The sequence below is a fragment of the Nyctereutes procyonoides genome, unplaced genomic scaffold (assembly GCF_905146905.1).
Source record: "Nyctereutes procyonoides isolate TBG_1078 unplaced genomic scaffold, NYPRO_anot_genome, whole genome shotgun sequence".
In the NCBI taxonomy this organism is placed as follows: domain Eukaryota; kingdom Metazoa; phylum Chordata; class Mammalia; order Carnivora; family Canidae; genus Nyctereutes; species Nyctereutes procyonoides.
This window is the reverse complement of record NW_026575144.1, coordinates 12,897,822-12,916,932: the sequence shown is the minus strand read 5'-3', so window position 1 is coordinate 12,916,932 and position 19,111 is coordinate 12,897,822. Positions and strand designations below refer to the sequence as shown.

At 39.8% G+C, this 19,111-nt stretch overlaps 1 protein-coding gene across 1 annotated transcript in view; it reads left to right on the top strand.

The window, feature by feature from the left end:
* The window catches only part of PCNX2 (pecanex 2), a 291,225-nt gene that overhangs the window by 56,818 nt on the left and 215,296 nt on the right, over positions 1-19,111 (top strand). The window contains exon 9 of the mRNA XM_055308988.1: positions 7,916-8,051. Coding sequence (XP_055164963.1) covers positions 7,916-8,051 — 136 coding nt within the window. The remainder of the gene's footprint in view (positions 1-7,915; positions 8,052-19,111) is intronic.

The window sequence follows — 19,111 nt, the reverse complement described above, 5'->3', positions numbered from 1 at the left end:
CTCACCTTGCAATGCTTGGAATGAAAGAGCCAGAAGCACTAGCAGTTTGCCTGGTCATTTGAATACAGAATGTTATCTTCTTTTTGTAAGTGGGACCCCCAGACCCCCAAAACTGAAACTAAAAACCCCCCAAACCCCCGAATCTATAGAATGACTCTGTTTAAACCCACTCTACGTAGAAATCAGAGATTGCAACTGAGATTAGATTTTCCCGCCTTGTATACCACTCAATCCTGAGGAAGGCTTTCTCAGTCCACATGGAAGGAGGCTGTGATGATACCTCAGGATCCATAGTATCCTGTAGCATATGAGTGTCAGCTGTAGGCTGATCCAGATTTAGGTTCCTACACTCATATAAACTTTTTGGTTGACATTGAGCAGCTTGTTTAGCCATCTTAGGTATTAGTTTCCTAATCATCAGTATCTGTAGTACTTAGGACGGTGCCTACCATAAGGAAGAACATTGTTGTTATTACCTGTAACCAGAAGCAGTAGACCAGGGCTCAAGGTCCCTAATGGCCTTGTAGAGCAAAGCATCCTGACTTGACCTAGGTAGAAGCCTTCCCTCTTGTGCTTTTTTGAGTTACTTTATGAGATTTTAAGTGGTTAAGTAGTCTGCATTCTCTCTGTCAACCTGTTGTATTCCAATGTTTTGGCCTCTGCTGTAAATTTAGAGCACGTTGTTTAATATTGTATCCCTAGCTTTTCATGCCATTAAATGTTGAGTTCTCCCACTACAATAAATATAAATTTTGATTTTGAACTTGGAAGGATTCCTGGTTAGAGCTGGTGCTAAGCCATTCAGCCATGCAAGATATTGGAGAGGCAGCTTTTTCTCTGTAAGGCAACTTCAGTGGCTGGGATTGCCTCCAAATAGGCCATTAAACCACTGATTCTTATTATTGGCAAGCAAGCCATTCCTCTTTACCATTGTTAAGTCCAGTTACCATGTGACAGTTTTATATCCTTGACTCCCAAGCATGAATAGGGAATTGTTTGCAATGTAACTTCCATGTCTCTTTGGGGATTCCTGGAGGAAACCAGGACAGGAAACAAATCTCCCTCTTTGCTGTCACTGTCATTGTGGGAACCCGTGCATTTCTTATTCACTGCCAAAGAAATATAAGCAGCATTTTCCAGTTGCACATAACTGTCCATAAAGCAGGTACCTTTGGTAACACTCTCTAATATAGTTCTGTTTTCCCTAGAACAGCATTTGAAATTGCTATTTAAAAAAAACTTTTAGAGGATAAATTCACTACCCAGTACCTAGGCCTGACTCAGAGGCTCAGAGCCTAAAATGAGCTACTCTATCTAGAAATGTATAGTCACTAGTTTGCCCAGAAAATCAAAGTTGGCATACGCTATCTGCTTGGGAAGTTGAAGTGCATCTTGTGTCTAAAAGCTTCATTACAGACTGGACTTTTGTTTCTTTCCTCTGTAGGTCTTACAATTAAAGCTTAATAGCTTTTTTCCTTTGTTCAGCAAAGATTTACGGTTCTTTTGTCTATAAATTCTTCCAAGTAACATCGCAGAGCTTTCTTCTGAGAAAGCTATATCACCACACTTCAGTACTAATCTGGCTTTTCCAGTGTCATAAACAATCTAATGAAAATGCATACAAAATGCATATTGTTTGCTCTCCAGTGAAATCTGATAGAAAGACAAAGTATTTACATTCATTTTGAGCATCTGTTATTCAAAAAGTAGACATGGTAGTCTACTGAATGGAAGACTGATTCTGGAGAATAGTAGTTTAGATTTTATTTATTTATTTCAGAGAGAGCACATGTGTGCAGAAGCAGGGGGGAGGAGCAGAGGGAGAAGAAGAAGGACAAACCAAATCCTCGAGGAGTGCTGGGCTCCATCCCATGACCCTAAAACCATGACCTAAGCCTAAGCCAATTGTCTGATCCTTAACCGACTGAGCCAACCTGGAGCATACTAGTTTATAGGATTTTTATTGGAGGATTTTTATACTTCAACTAGTTTTTAATTGAAAAAGGAGAGTAGGTTGGGTAATAGTGTACTGATTTATCTGGATTCACTTATTTTTGGCTTTTATTTACTTATGAATCATTGTAGTATATATCAAGGCAGATATTGTTCTGGTTATAAACTACACTTATTTTTGGACACTGCTGAGTCTCTAAACCCATTGAGTACTATGCTCTAAAGGGGAATTGAAGCCTTGCACTTACCCTTTGTTGCCTCTTCAGAATTCTTACTCTTTTGTTGATGTTACTAGCCTTTCTTGACCTTTATCTTGTTAAAACTTCTCTTACTCTTTGAGATCAATTCTCAGGAAAGCCATTGCAAGCCACAGTGATATGTACCTGGTCCCCAAAGAAGTCAAGTAACAGAAAGTTGCAAAAACTAATTATCGTTTTTAGAGCTCTTATTAGTCAGAAGAAATAGTGGTCCCTTGTTTGGACTAGTGGAGATAGAGTATGGGGTATTAAAGTTAATCAATTAGGTCTTCAAAATGTGGAGAAAAATGTATGTTCTCCCATTATTGGATACACTCAGTTCTGTGTCCCATTCAAGTTTAATGAAAATGTGAAGTCTGGTTATAAATATTTCAGAGTCTGCATATAGCTACATTAATATGTTAACTTGAAAAGGAGAGTTATATGTGTACTACTTTAAATTTAAAAACTTTTGGGTGGATCTGAGTGCTTTTGATCACACAGAAATAGAAGTAGTCTGAAAGAAGCATAGGAGCATCCAGAGGTTTGCCTCTGAAGAGTTTCTGCTATTCCAAATTTCTATGCCCTTTGTCTTTTGTTTTTTAGTTATTACTCTTCTGATCCTTCCACTCTGGTCCTTATTTCATTTTCTTGGACTCATGAGAAAGAGATTGTTTTTTCTTTTCTTTTTTTAAAAGATTTTATTTATTTATTCATGATAGTCACAGAGAGAGAGAGAGAGAGAGAGAGAGAGAGAGAGAGAGGCAGAGACACAGGCAGAGGGAGAAGCAGGCTCCATGCAGGGAGCCCGACGTGGGGTTCCATCCCAGGTCTCCAGGATCGCACCCTGGGCCAAAGGCAGGTGCTAAACCACTGCGCCACCCAGGGATCCCCAGAGATTAAGTTTTCATCCAGGCACTGAGTCATAAAGATGGAAGATTCATGAATTTGCTTCTAGAAAGACTTCTGTTTGGGACACCTGTGTAGCTCAGCGGTTGAGCGTCTGCCTTCGGCTCAGAGCATGATCCCGGGTCCAGGGATGGAGTCTCACATCGGGCTCCCTTGAGGAGCCTGCCTTTCCCTCTGCCTATGTCTCTGCCTCTCTCTCTGTGTGTCATCAAATAAATAAATAAATAAATAAATAAATAAATAAATAAATAAATAAATAAATAAGACCTTTGTTCTGAGGCACCATCTCTGAATTCCTGGGAAGAAGGCGGGCCGCACAGTGTGCTTCTGTTTTGGTGGTCACAGCCCTGACTACCACACGGTGGCAGCAGACCCCATGCTCAAGGCCCTGTCTGTCTCCCTCCTTTTGCTCGACTGCGCTGGTGAATTTTACCCTCCAGTGAAAGGAGAGTTCTTTGCAAACTTTAAGTCTAGAATCCATGTTAAAATTCAATAATAAAACCTATAGTTTTCAAAACAATGTTACTGTATTTAAATATCCAAATATTGAACACGTTGCTTGCTGTGACTTCTATTTTTAAGCTGTTCTTCTGGGTGGCTTGTTCCTATGTCCCCTGAGTAAGCCTGAAAAACAAGAAGGATTGACAGAAAGAGAAGTCCTCCTTCTCTAGATGGTGGGCCACAGTTTTTGGGATCTGGAAAAGATAAGAATTTCAGGATTTTTTTTCCCTACATTAATGGGAAAATATAGAAGAAGCACATGTATTTTGATTGTTACTTGTAGAAACCTAGATGAATGAAAACTGGGGACTACGGTATGGTGGAATGCTGACACCATCAATCTGAGGCTCAGCTCAGCTGGTAGAAGAGTCACCATTCTGGCCCAGACTAGCTTCTAGCTCCTGGCCCATCTTTATCTTCTTCTAGTGGCTGCTTCTTTGGTAGCTTCTATCATGAGCCACTATTTCTGCTATTGCTCTGAGCTCAATCTAGTTTAAGTCAATTTATTGATGCCATCACCCTGAACCACAGTAGCTTACCAGACATTAACCAGACAGTGGGTAATCAAGACCAGATATGCAAATATTGTTCAACAGTAGTTCAGAATGTAGTTTTACAACAGTGTTGGAATATTACGTTTTAGAGAGTCACTTTCTCTTAAAACTCAGCTCTTTCACATTATATTTATTAATGTGAAGGGAAATCTCTGGCCTTACGTTAGTAAAACAGAGACTTTTTATTTTTTATGTATTTTATTTTTTAAAGGTTTATTTGAAAGAGAGAGAGAGAGAGAGAGAGAGAGAGAATGAGAGTGAGGGGCAGAAGGAAAGGGAAAGAATCTCTTCAGACTCCAGGCTGAGTGTGGAGCCCCCCCCCCGGGGGGGGCTTGACCCTATGATCCCAAGAACACAACCTGAGCCAAAACTGAGAGTCAGACACCCAACTTCCTGCACCATGCAGGTGCTACAGAAACTTTCTAGGTCATTGTGAAGCCCACAATGCACGGCTGAAAAACAAACAGCAGGTAGTCTGGGAAGACCTGTAAATAGAAAATGGACAGGCATTCTTTAAGAGTTGGTAGGAAGACTCCTGCCCACTGCGTGATTTTTTTGTGACATCGTCACCTCTTTGGTTCTTGAGTGGGCAAGCTGGTGCAGGCGGATTACAACCAGGACAGCAGGACTCCAGAGAACAACATCTAAGTGAAGGGAGAAATCTCTTCCAGGTGAGCAGTTCTGCCTAACATTTAATCATCCTCTGCCGGCCAGAGAGGAAGCCCATCTATACATGCCAGGGCAAACTTTCTGATGAGGACGTACCAATCGTAAAGCTAGGACAAAGCTAGTAACATCATCATGCTCTGCTTAGAATACTCAACTTTCATAAAAGAGGTTAATGAAGAGGGAACTTAATAAACTGTTTGGATCTCTTTTTATAAAATAGGGTTAGGTGTGAGTAGAGGGCAAGACACTCTCTCCCCATTCATGCTAATAGAGACAACTAAGAATTAATGTTATGTGTATGAAAAGCATAGGAATCATGTTGCTATTTAATATGAAAATAAAGTCGGGTTCTAAATCAACAGAAGGAAAAGAAACAGGTGTGGCTACTAAGTGTCTACTATATGGGAGATACCATTTGATGGTTTAATACTAGTCTGATTTAATTCTCACAACCTCTACACAGGAGGTATCTTCCCTGTTTTACAGGTGAGAGTTGAGGTAGGACAACAAATGCTTATAGACACAGATAGTAATCCGCAGAGCAATAATTCAAGCCTTGTTCTGTTTAATTCTAGAACTTATCCAAAAGATTTTAAAAAGAAAACCAAACCCTAGATTTTTACATGGGCTTTTAAAATGGCTTCAATTAAGAAACTAAAGTTATTTATTGTTATTATTACTTTACTATCAGAGACATGCTAAGTAACATGCAGATATTAAGCTGAGGTGTGTTAACACTTCTTTTGTATCATATTTCCTGGCAGGAAGTACCAGCAGGGGGAGGCTTGCTCTAACACCTGTCTGTTAGACCTTATACAAAAGCCAGGTCTTAGTTTATTTCAGCTGGCAACAGAGGGTGCTATTCGCTTTCTGGGTTTTCGCACAGAAGCACACATTTCTAACCCATTCCTGCCTATTTATAGTCATCATTTACATTATCCATGGCAATGTCACATTAATCTTTTGGTTTTAGTGAAGTTCTGGCATTTGCTAAGATTTAGATTCTCCTGAATTTGTACAAGCAAGGCACTTACGACCCTATTTTATTTCGCTACTGAACAAAATAATTATAGTATGCAGTGGTTTCTATACAAAGCAAAAAAATTTGAATGAGCATTGCCTTTATAAATTTAACAGTTTTTTTCCTCTGTTAACAAAAGATGTTGCACTACTACCACAGGCAGGAAACAAAAGCATTGTTTGTGAACAGTCATCCAAATAATGGAAGGATGGGACTTTTAAGTTTGCAAACTCCATGCACTTCTTGATTTGCTTCTTAAATCCTGACTTTACCATATGATATTTCTTAAATGGTTCTTTACAGAGACATAAGTGTACCATCAAGTAGTCATGAATTATGTCTGAAAAATGTACAGGAAATGTATGCATGCACACACACGTCTGTGTGCATGTGTGTGTGTATGTGTATACAGTGGAACTATTTTAAACACTGTTCCAATGAAATAAGTATTTACATGTTGGTGAATACAGTAGTAGAGGGTAAGGAAAAAGAAAGATCCAAAAACCTGTCAGAGACTTTATAATTAAATATGAGGCTAGAAATCAGAAAGGCATTACATTAGTGTAGCATCTGCATTCTTGAGGCAGTTTGGGCTGCAAGTTCTATAAGACCCCAAAATCACAGTGGGTTAGTAGTCAGGAAGTCCAAAAATATAATCAGTGCAAGGTTGGTTAATTCAGACACTCAATGTTGTCATCAGGAAACGAGTTTCTTTTTCTTCTTTTTTTTTTTTGTATTTTTAGAATTTATTTATTTATTCATGAGAGCTACAGAGAGAAAGACAGAGACATAGACATAGGCAGAGGGAGAAGCAGGCTCCATGCCGGGAGCCGGATGTGAGACTCGATCCCGGGACTCCAGGATCACACCCTGGGCTGAAGGCAGGTGTTCAACCGCTGAGCCACCCAAGCGTCCCAGGAAATGAGTTTCTTTTCTTCTCTCAGCTGTGCTCTCCTCAGCCTTGTTTCTCATGGTGACAATGTGGCTGCCCCAGCTCTGATGTTTTTAACTCACACAGCATCTAAAGGCCAGGAGTAAGACAGTGTCTTACTTTTGTTACCTTTCAAGAAACAGAAAAACTTGTACATGAGCTCCCTAATGTCCTCAGCCGTCCCCCCTTTGTTCCACAGTGGCCTCTTAGGATATGTTCTCCTTTCCCAAAGCCAGGCACTCGCACAGGGTCTATAGGATTAGAGTTATGGTATAAAGTGACTAGGATTGACTCCCGGGACTAGGGAGGCTCCTAGTCTCTTCTAAAGCCATAGTCCTGGATGACTGAATAAAATTAGAGTTATGTCAGCAAGAATTCTATTAGAAATGACTGTAGGGTAGGTAGTCAGTATTGCCCCCTCAAGGTTGTTGGCACCCTGCTAGAAAAGCAGATGGAGAAATGTGTCCTAGTTTTTGCTTTCTGAGCCAAAGGAAAGATGCCAGGCTTGAGATTTCTGGAAGAGTTTTATTAATTTACATCCTGTCAACCTATGCGTGATTAAAGACAATAAAACTATATAAATATAGGTTACAACTAATTTAATAATGGCCTCTTTTCCAGTTACCTGAGGCATTTCTTGCACCTTGTGTGTGTACTTTCTTGGCTTTGGATGGGGGTGGGGGCGAGGAGGGGATGCGGAGTGAGTTGGGGGCTGGGGGGCAGCAGAGATGGTAGATAGTTTCTTCCAATTGCTGTCTTTGGAATTGTCCAGACCACTATTTATTGTTTTCACAAAGTATGAAGCTAGAAACTATTGCTTCCACCTACCCATCCATTAACTATGTGCAAAATTAAGGTCTTCATCTCTAGGACACCAGGCATCTATCTGCCTACCCACATGCATACCAACTCTGGACAGCCTGAGTAACTTGAATGTGAGCAGGATGAGTGCCCTTCTGCATGAGGATAGTATTGCAAATTACAAAATTCCATGCCTTAACTGCATACATAAGGTTGTAATAGTCATAAAGACTTAGCCACTACCTGCATCGGGGATCCCTAGTTTCCTTGTGTTCGTGTGTAATGAACAGACAACTTCCATACTTCCATGTAACCAGGGGTTTCTTTTGTCTCTCCCCAGAGAGATACAGATCAGCTCCTCCAGTACCACCACTTCTGAGAGTCAGGATCCTTCTTCTGGAGACCCAGCCGTCAGTGCACTTCAACAGCAGCTATTACTAATGGTGGCTCGGAGGACCCAATCAGAAACCCCACGGGTATGTTCCAGCATCACTGTGAATGTTCCAGAAGCATGGATCTTGAAACCTGCTTTGTGGTCACATTACCTAACAGAATAAATCAGGTCTTATCCTGAAGTTTACATTCCTAGGTTGTGGATATATCACTGCATGGTAGCCTATGAACGTGGGGAAAAAATGCCATTTAGATAGCAAGTATCCTTCATTGCTACTAACAGGATTGCCATTGTCTTATTGCTCTTCCAACCACATTAGAAATTCATGTACATTGATCTTGGTTTCCAGGATGCACAGACCCCACAAGGGCTTACTTGGTTAGGTTGCCTTTTTTTCTCACCAAGGTTGAAAAAGATCTGAATTTTTATTAATTTATGATGGCTTTATATGTTAAACACTCAGATTCTTAAAAAGAATCTCGACTTGAAGAGAGACTTTATTCTTGGAGCAAATGACATTATCATCAAGGGGCTTAAAAGATGAAGGCTCCCATTATTTTACTAAGAGATAACTTACTAAAGTTCATTCACTTATTCACTACACCTTTATGAACATGACTGTGGGAGAGGTAGAGCAAAGAATTCAGAGCAAAAGATCACACGGGAGATAAGACTTACCACCAGATAGGAACTTAGATCTACATGTTAAAGTGGGGCATTTCAGACAAAGAAGCTGGAGAAGGCTCCTTAGAAGAGAGGACACCTGGGCTAGACTTTGGAGGAAGGTGGCTTCAGTTGGTGTAGGCAGAGGGGTGCTGTCAAGTTAGTGTAAAGTTTCTCCATTGTTGTATTTATCTTCCGTCAGGCAATGTTGTGATTTCTTCTAGACAACCTCACTTACAAAAAAAAATGCAGTTTTATATTTGTTTTTACGATTTATTAACTACATTTTTCTACAAGATGCCTGATGACACAGTGGGTTGAAGTTGGTCAGATGTGTGAAGAAAAGGTCCTGTTACCTTGTAACTGACTGCACATTGCTCTGGAGTCCTTACTCCTACTGACTGGGTAGAGAGGTCTGAGAAATGCCAAGCGAGTGGAGTCAGCCTTTCCAGGTTTGAAGGAGCTGCTGTGGGAGCAAGCATCCAGCTAATCCAAAAACTCAGTCTTTAGGGCATTTTTTTTCCCATCCATGTACCAGTCTCCCCTCCCACTCCTCCCTTCCTGGGCTTCTGTAGTCTAGAAGGAATTTCCTAGTAGCAAGGAGGCAGGTGGAGGTGGAAGGCCCCTCTGGCCATGGCTCAGATGCCTGGCCCCATCCTGATCATGGGGTGTGTTGGTGGCACCTACAGGGAAATAGCTGCCCTGCCCAGTTAGGGTGTACTACTGGGGTCTCCCGACTGGCTCTGAGGATCTCAAATTCTATGGCTTCCTCCTTCCCAGCACTCTCTTTGGTTTCCTGGTCTTTCCTATACCTTCATGTGCTCCAGTGGGACTGAACCTCAGCTCACTGTGCCCTGTGCCCAGCCCTACCTCAGCCACCAGTACTAGCGCTCACCCCAAGATGAAGTATGTGGGTTGATGGGGGCCTGGGAAATGCGGGTTTTCTCTGAGAAACTCCCCTGTTGATGGGGAAGCTCCAGCTCCCTGCAGCCCTTCCCCGCCTGTCAGTATGGAGAGGAAAGTCACAGAAAAATATCTACATAGTTTTCGAAGATGTGAATATCATTGATTCCATGATTGGTGGAGCCACAGGGAACCTAGGAACTTTGGATTTATCAGAGACACAAACCCACAGGCTTGATACCTAAAAAACAGCCCAGGTAGAGCAGAAACTTGGAAGTAACTAAATACTGCATGAAAAATTCTTTATATTCTTTATATTTAAAGTTCTCTAAGTGGCATATATGACTGTATAAAAAATAATTCATATTTAGCGTTGTTAATTATTTAATCAAATTCACTGAAAACTTCAGTCTTTTTAACTTTCAAAATTTTAAGTAAAGTTTAAAAACTTTAAAGCTTTGCTCCATGTAGGTGTGGAAATGGGAGAATGAAGATTGCTGTGCAGGCTCATATTTAGACACTGAAGAAATATTTACAAAGGTCTCATACCAGAAACAATTCTTTACTTCTACTGCTTGGCTTTTCAGATTTAATTGATATCACCAATTAGGTTTTGGCCACCAAATACAAATGAAGTTAGTTTCCTGCTCATTACCCCAAATGTATTTAGTGAAGGGTTATGCGCCATCAGGTGTACAGTGGCAAAAAGACTCAGCTCCTGTCTCCAAGCAGTTTAACTGCTGGTCAACTGATTCAGCTATATGTGATGTAGGTTATGGTCTGGATGGACTCAGGCGCTGTGGGACACAGGAAGCCCGAGGTTGGGACGCAGGAGGTCAGGGAGGCTTCCTTGGCAAGGTGACAGCTCAACTGAGATGTGGAGGATGAGCTGATGCAAGGCAGGTAAACTGCCTGGATGAGGCCCGGTGATGAGACAGGAAAGCAGGTATGCTCATAGTCCTGGAGTGTGGAGGCATTGCAGTGGTGGCATGAACAGTGGTTCTTAGACAAGTCCAACAAAAAGTAGCAGGAAATAGGGCTCTGAAGACAAGACTGTTTAGTGACTCTCCTTTTTCTCCATCCTCCCTCTTCTGTCCTTCATGGCTGCATGAATGCTTCGAGTAGACTGAGCATCCCCCTGCCACCCACCATGTGCAAACTCCTCTCTCATTGCAACAAGGGACCATATCCCACAGGCTCCAGTGGTGACCAGGAGGTGGGCCCACACCAGAGAAAAGACCTTGAAATTCTCTCCTGGCACAAATGAATGAAGTAGTCCTGCAGGAAGAGTTCTCAGTGGGGCTGGTCAGCTTGCTTTTATAGGAGGCAGATAGTGGAAGAGGTTCTGCATTATCCCCATGGCTGCAGAGCTTAGTGCCCAAGCACAGCGAGGACAGAGCTGGGGGCACACGTGGTGTTGGTGGAATCTGCCCTCTGCCCTCCAGATTAGCACTGAGGGGCATTGAGCATTAGCGGTCACAGCATCCCACGCATCCGTGTCATAAGCTGAGACTTCTCTCTGCCTCAGTTTATCCATTATGTACCTCTAAGGTCATCAGGTATAGCCTATCAATGCATAATCATGACCTTAAAATTTTACATTACCACTGTTATATAAGTATTTGAAAAAAATAATAAAAATAAATATTTGAGTAATCACCTTAAAACAACTTTATCACACTACTGGTTGAGAGGCAGGCCCACCCAGTCCACTGAAAGTGTTGGATCCTTGGGAGTCTAGCATTTTCTGCTTCTGTTTACCTTCACCTGGATCTGGCTTCAAACCTATTCACCCTGCCCCACATTAAAAATTAGATAGGATTGTATGTGAAAGTACTCTGTAACTGAGGCTTTATATAAGTCTACAGGAGTGGCATTATCATCATTATCATCACCAGGGGTGGCATGGAAGCTGGTGGTTCATTGGTCCTAAACCAATCAGTGAGTATTGCAAAGATGTGCACAGCACTGGGTCTGGCTGACGGTCACTCTAGGTTAACATAAAGGTAGCATTTCCATCACAATTTACTATCATTATAGGACTAATGCAAATGGAAGCTTTCATCTTTTACCCTATATATCATTTGTATTTTTTCCCCATTATGATGTGTTCATAAATCACTATTTTTAAATTTAAAACATTTTTAAAAGGTAAAAACATATTCCTGGACCTCTGATTTGCATGAAGTGCTGTATATAATGTTTTATAAACAATTCTGTATATAAAATATTGACATTTACTAGCAGATGAAACAGATGAACTATCAATTATGATACCTTAACATAATAACTGATCATCTTATGTATTTATTTATTGGAAAGTACATTTTGACTTAAAAAATGAATATTTGCATACTTTTCATTTATCATGTTCAGAGCTTTTTTTTAAATGTAAGATTTGTTATGATTTGTTATGATTTTTGGAATTTTGCAAACTCCTTTTTTTTTCTTTTGCAAAATTTTTCAAAACAGGAATTTTGGCTGCTAAATAGAACCACCGTTATAATAGTATCCCATGTATGCTTTATGTTTTTTATCCTACAAAGTGTTGGTCATATCCAGATTTAACTAGCATTCCATTAGCATGTTGGGAACACTAGTTATGTGCAGGGCACACATTAGGTGTCTCATCACATCTCATATTTGGTATCACATTATCTTTATAGAGAATCTTGGAGGTTAGGTATTATTTTCCCTTTGATTTACCGTCTAAGGAAGCCAGTGCAGAAGGTCCTGGTTTTTGGGGCATTGGCTTGACCCCTCCCAACCCAGCACTCTTTTCACTTTGTCCTTTCGTCACTACTGGGATATCCATTTCTCCTCACCTCCTCCTTAGGAGCCTCCTGTTTGATGTCTCATGAGCCCATTTCTGACACCAAACAGAGTTCCTTTCAACTCCACCTTCCCACTACTGGGTTTGACAGATCTTAGGACGAGCAAGGAAGAGCGTGTGGTACCTCAGAGACCTAGTGCCTGTACTGTATCCTCTTCACGCCTCTACCTCTCCCTTCAGGAATGTTCAAGACACTTCTGCCCTTCACAGGAGGCCTGCAACTTAAATCCACCCATGTCTGTTGTGATGTTGAGGGTTCTGTAGACCTGGTCACTTATTCCCCTCCATATAACAGGCCCTCCTTTATATTTTAGCTTTTAAATCTGACTTTGAGGATTCTTTTAAATAACATTATTTGATCTTCATTATTGCCTGACCTAATTATTTTTTATCAGTGTCCATTTTCAGATGGTTTCCTTTCTAAATTTGCGTCCTTAATTTGTGTCATCATAATTGGACTCATACGTATTGTGTCTTGAAGCGTTTTGCTGTACAGGTGGCTTTTGCCTGACAAGTGAGCACTGTCTGAGCTGTGGACTCTCCTGGTTCCCCTAAGTGAGACTGCAGAAAGAAACAAGGCTTCAGCGTCCCACAGTCCTTTTCCTAGAGTAGGACCTCAGGGAGAAGTGACCTGACCTCTCAGAGACTCAGTTTCTCACATTTTAAATGGGGATAATAAAACTTCCGCAGAGGAGTTCTTGTAAGGTTTTGAGGATTAGAGATGTATATGGCAAAATTATGCCATATAATCAATGGCAATGACAAACATCATCAATTTTTTTTTTGAAGAGAGAGAGATTGTGTGAGTGGGGGTGTGGAGGGGAAGAGGGAGAGAGAATCTTTAAACAGGCTCCACATGCAGTGAAGGGCCCAACACGGGGCTCGACTCCTAACCCTGAGATCATGACCTGAGCTAAAATCAAGAGTTAGATGTTTAACCAACTGAGCCACCCAGGCACCCCCAAATTGTTCTTAGTTATTTTGAACTCTTGAAGGTACCATTATTTTGAATGGTAGAACTTTTCAGGTAGCTTGGGGGGGAGAGATGGACCTTTACATTCTTAAATATTTTAATATTGCCTTTAGTATTACCAAAAAATATTTCTGAAATGTACTCTCTCTCTCTCTCTCTCTCTCTCTCTATATATATATATATATATATACATAGATATAGATATAAATATATATGTATATTTGACTATCTTCTTAAGCCAAATATGCTAATCATCATTTAAGTTGTTACTGATAATTCAGATTCATGAAGAGAGCCTTGAATATTATGCTGTAAATATAGATCCATCTGGGGAGTGTGAGCAATGCATTTATCTTGTTTCTGCAAAAGGACTTGTGTTCAACTTACACCCTGCCACCCTATTTTTGCTAATCTCTTTTTTGAAATAGTAGAATAAAATTTGTGAGCCTGGCCTACTGGGTAATGTGACATGGTAATTCTTCGGTAAGGCTTAATTAATGAATCAGAGACAGAAATAGTGTTTTGACCAGAGACTTAGTCTCCATTGTGAGACCTATCCCAGCCAGCCCTATCATTGCTGATTCTTTCCAGGAGCTCTGCCTGAGACCCTTATTCACTACTTTCTCCAGCCTTACCTGTCATATACACTCCTAAGGCTCACTTCTGTCTCTTTTTCTACATATATAGGCATTGATATGTCTATACTTGTGTATGTGTGTCATGATGTACACTCATGGTTGGTTTGCTTGTCTACACCCTGGGAGTTGTCAAGCCCCTTTAAGCTAAAAACTCTTATTATTCTTTGAATTCTCAGCATATAGTACTTACAGCATCTGGCTTAGATAATCTGTACAATAAATATTTGTTGGATGTGAGAATAAATGAATGATTGAACTGGTGAGAAAAATTGAATCTGAGATTTGTACCAGAAAACAGGCTATGAATAATTGCTATAACCCACTGAAACATTTAGCTCTGAGGTTCCTTGGTGTCTAAGGCAAAAAAAGGAAGTTCCATGAACCTTATTTTCACGTAAAGGAAGTTAAGTTATGGGCTGATTTGTACCTCAGAATTTGGCTGTATTTGGAGAGAGGATCTTTAAGGAGGTAATTAAGTTAAAAAGAGGACATTAGGGTTAGGCCTAATCCAATATGGCTGGTATCCTTCTAAGAAGAGGGGATCAGGATGCAGACACACACAAGGGAAAGACCATGGGAGGATGCAGAGAAGATGGTCGTCGACAAGCAGAGGAGAAAGGCCTCAGCAGAAGCCAATCCTTGATCAGACTTCCAGCCCTTAGTATATTTCTGTTGTTTTAGCCACCCACTCTGTGGTACTTTGTTGTGGAAGCCCAGGAAAACTGATACAGAAGTCAATCATTTTTTTCTTTGCATTAAATTCTGAGATTTTTTTTAAACTAGGATTTTTATTTAAGGAACAATAAATAGCACAGTTTACCAGAATTTTTAATAACTTTTGCCAGCGATGTAGATGTCATCTACATGTGATTTTGTTTTTATACTGACTTTCCCTAACAGCAAAGGGTAGACTATTAAACCTCAACTGAGGGACCTTATTTTTCATATAATTCAGAAGAAAACTGTCATCTTTGCTGCTGCTTACCCTTGACCTCTTTATGCATCCTCATGAATTCCCACATCACGAATTAGTAAACTGTGGTAGCCCTGTGTGCATCTTTTTTACTGGCCTATCCATGGAACATAAAGGAAAAAAGATCCCTTTAGTGGGGGGAGGTTTACTATAGACCACAAATTCTTTGTCGTTAACGGAAGATGCTCTTCTTGCTGACACACCATTTCCACTATGTTCTCTTTCACGTCAGAATAGAATCCTGGACACAAGCAGCACTTCCAATTTCAACTTCCCTGTAATAATACAGCCAATCCATCCTGTATATGGCCATCCTCTATGCTGCCTTCTTGATGGATCAACTGTCCCTTGAAATGCCTTTTGCATTAATATTTTATAATCTGAATAACTTCAGGTTCCATAGCTGAGTCAGTGGATTAGCATCTGGGAACAAAGAGGTGGTAAAATGTGCTTCCTTGGAGAGCTCTTCCCTGGTCTCCAGTGAAGCAGGTGTGCTGCCCTTATGCAAGTCAGGCATTTTGACACCAGTGACTTTCACTGAATTAAGAAAAAAAACCCTGCCTGAGTATAACCTTCTGCTTTATAAGTCAAAGAGAAATGTGTGTGACCTTTAAAAGACAGCACCACCTCCATGGCTGCTCTTCTGTACTGTCCTCATCCTTTTTTTGGTCTTGGCCCTTCTTCCCAGTCTCCTGTGTCTTCTGTGTGCCAGCCTACAGGAAATTAGAGCCTATTTTAAATCCTTTTTGGAAAAAATACAGGGCCAAAGCAAAAAAATAAAAGTACAGATTAGAATGATCTAGCACTTCCACTTCTGGGTATATATTCAAAAGAATCTAAAGCTGGAACTCAAACAAATACCTATATGCCCATGTTCATAACACCATTATTTGCAATAGCCAAGGGCTGGAAGCAACCCAAGTATCCATAGATGAATGAATAAACAAATGTAGTACATCCTTACAATGAAATATTCAGCCCTTAAAAGGAAGGAAGTCTGACACTTGCTACAACATGGATGAACCTTAAGGCTATTATGCTAAATGAAATAAGCCAATCACAAAAAGACAAATACTCTGTGATTCCACTTATGTGAGGTACATAGAGTAGTCAAAAACATAGAGACAGAAAGTAGAAAGGTGTTTATGAGGGCTGAGGGCAGAATGGAGAGTTCGTATTTAATGGAGACAGAGTTTCAGTTTGGGAAGAAGAAGAAGTTCTAGAGGTCTGTTGTACAACAATATAGATAATAGTACTGAACTGTACTCTTAAAAATGATTAAGATGGTAAATTCTGTGTTTCTTTTTTAATCACAATTGCCAACAAGATTACAGGTTAGAAATAGAAGATCTACAGGGGGCTGGGGCATCTTGGGAAGTCTCAATAGTAGCAAAAAGTAAAAAGCAGTGGCCAACAGCAAAGGAGGTAGAAGAGGGATTTGTCTTTTTTTTTAAAGTTCAACTTAATTAATATATAGTCTATTGTTAATTTCAGGGGTAGAATTTAGTGATTCATTAGTTGCATACAACTAATGTTGCACACAACAACCCAGTGCTCATCACATCACATGTCCTCCTTAATGCCAGTCACCCAGTTACCCCATCCCCCCAGCCTCCTCCCCTCCAGCGACCCTTAGTTTGTTTTCTAGAGTTAAGAGTCTCTTACGGCTTGTCTACCTCTGTGTTTTCATCTTATTTTATTTTTCCTTCCCTTTCCCTATGTTCATCTGTTTCTTAAATTCCACGTATGAGTGAAATCATGTGATATTTGTCTTTTCTGACTGACTTATTTCTCTTAGCATAAGACCCTCTAGTTCAATCAACATCATTGCAAATAGCAAGATTTCATTCTTTTTGATAGCTTAGTAATATTCCTATATATATATATATATATATATATATATATATATATATATATATATCACATACTCTTCATCCATTCATCTGTCAGTGGACATCTCAGCTCTTTCCACAGTTTGGCTATTGTGGACATTGCTGCTATAAACATTGGAGTGCATGTGAGGGCCTTTGTTTTTAATGGTCTCTTTGCACAGAGAATGGCAGACAGCACAATGTGGGAAGTCTAATGGGAGCCTCTCTACTTAATCTGGACTCCAGGAAGCCACATACTCCTTTTACAATTAACTAACCACTCCCTTTCAGCACCATCCCCACTAAGGGGATCATGTAGAAAACTACCCCCCTCAAACCTCAGTGTGGATTTGCAGCCCTTCTTCACCCTGGATCACATGGGTGATCCAAGCACCTTACAAAAAGAATTTATTTAAAAATGGTGCTGGGTTGGTATTGCATTCTAGTGCTTAGCAGAAACAAAGGTAAATTTTAATCCAGAAGAACAGAACTTCAATATTGCTGTCAAAGAATTCACACTAATAAAGACCCAAGGAAAATATGATAAAGTGAAAAGTTATAAAATATAACAGAAAACATGCTGCCATGAATAAGAGCCAGCAAAGTCAACAGAAAGCAGAAACAGACTCTTAATGGATTTAGAAATGGTAATGATTAGATTCAGAATATGGATTAACTATGTCTAATGTGTATAAAGAGATAAAAGGAGAGGTTGAAACTCTAAGTAAGGAGCAGAAGGCCATGTAATGAGCAAGCAGATCTGAAAAAGCACCAGATACTAGAAATGAGCAATAGAATAATAGAATAATAAAAATAAAACTTCAAGGGATTTAACAGGAGATTTGACACATAAGAGTAGAGACAGATTTGAACAAATTGTTTAGCTGTAGCGCAGAGAGATAGGAAAAGAGGAAAGAAGGTTAAGAAGCATGGAGGTCTGGGCCAGAAGGACTATTGTACTTCTTGTCAGAGTTCCAGAGGAGACAAGGTAAGACTGGCATAGCAAAAACAATTTAAAATTTAAAGTCTAAGATAACCCTCAGATATAAGCATTCATGTCCTGGCAAATTGGTGAGGAAAGGGTGAACATTTTAATAAATGGCACTGGAGCAATAGTTTTCTTTATGGGAAAGAAAATGGACCCTTAGTTCATGAACAAAAATCCCCAGTAGTCTAATAAAGTAAATGTGAAAGTCAAAAGCATATAGTTTTAAGTAAGATGATATAATCAATTAGCCGTGGAAGTCTGGGGTAGGAAGGGATTTGGTAAATAAGGCACAGGGAGCATAAAACTTTTTGGGAAAAAATGGACAAACTATATTTCACTTAAATTAACATCTATTTATCAATAACACCTTAAGGAAAGTGAAAAGACAAACAATAAACTGGGAAAATATCTGTAACATCTATTATTAATAAAGGTCTTGATCATATATGTACATATATTTATAGATACACACACATGCACACATAGACACATATAACTAATGAAAGACAAGCAACCCAACAGAGAAAAGGATAAATGATTTCATGAAGAAAACTAAAAGTGGGCAAAGATGCTTAACTTCATTAATAACGAGGGAAATGCAAATTAGAATAAAATTGCAATATTTTATACACCTGATTAGGCAAAGTTAAAAATTACCTGACACTGTCACATGTTGGTGAGGATGTCGAGCAACATGACATTTACTGGATGTTGGTGGCAGTATAAATTGATAGAATCAGTTTAGAAATATTATTTTTCCAAAATGTTTTCTAGTGAATTGAACCTTCCCATACCCAGTAATTGCATGTGTGATAGATTTGTACATTTTCTGGGAAAGTCCATTTGTTTCCTAGGAAAGTTGAACATGTGGTACAGTTGAACATTTGCATTCTTAGCAATTCCATTTCTAAGTGTATGTAGGTCTGTGTTCTACAGAATCCTTGCACATATGTACCAGGAGACATTTCCAAAAATGTCCATAGCAGCGTAATAGTAAAAAAACAAAAAAACAAAAAACCTAAATATCCAATATCCAAAAGTAAAATGGGCAAGCAAATTGTGGCATATCTGTATTCTACTGTCAAAATGGATGCTACAGCTGTAAAACAGCACGATTAGTCTCAGGAAGATAATGTGGAATGGAGGGAAAAAAGGAAAAGGTAAGTTGCAAAAGGATACATATGCTATGATTTCCTATCTACAAAGCTTCAAAAACATAAAGCTAAATGTATAGAACTTGTGGATGTAAGCATAGTAAAACAGAAAAGAAGAGTGGGAATGATAAGCACAAAATTCAGGA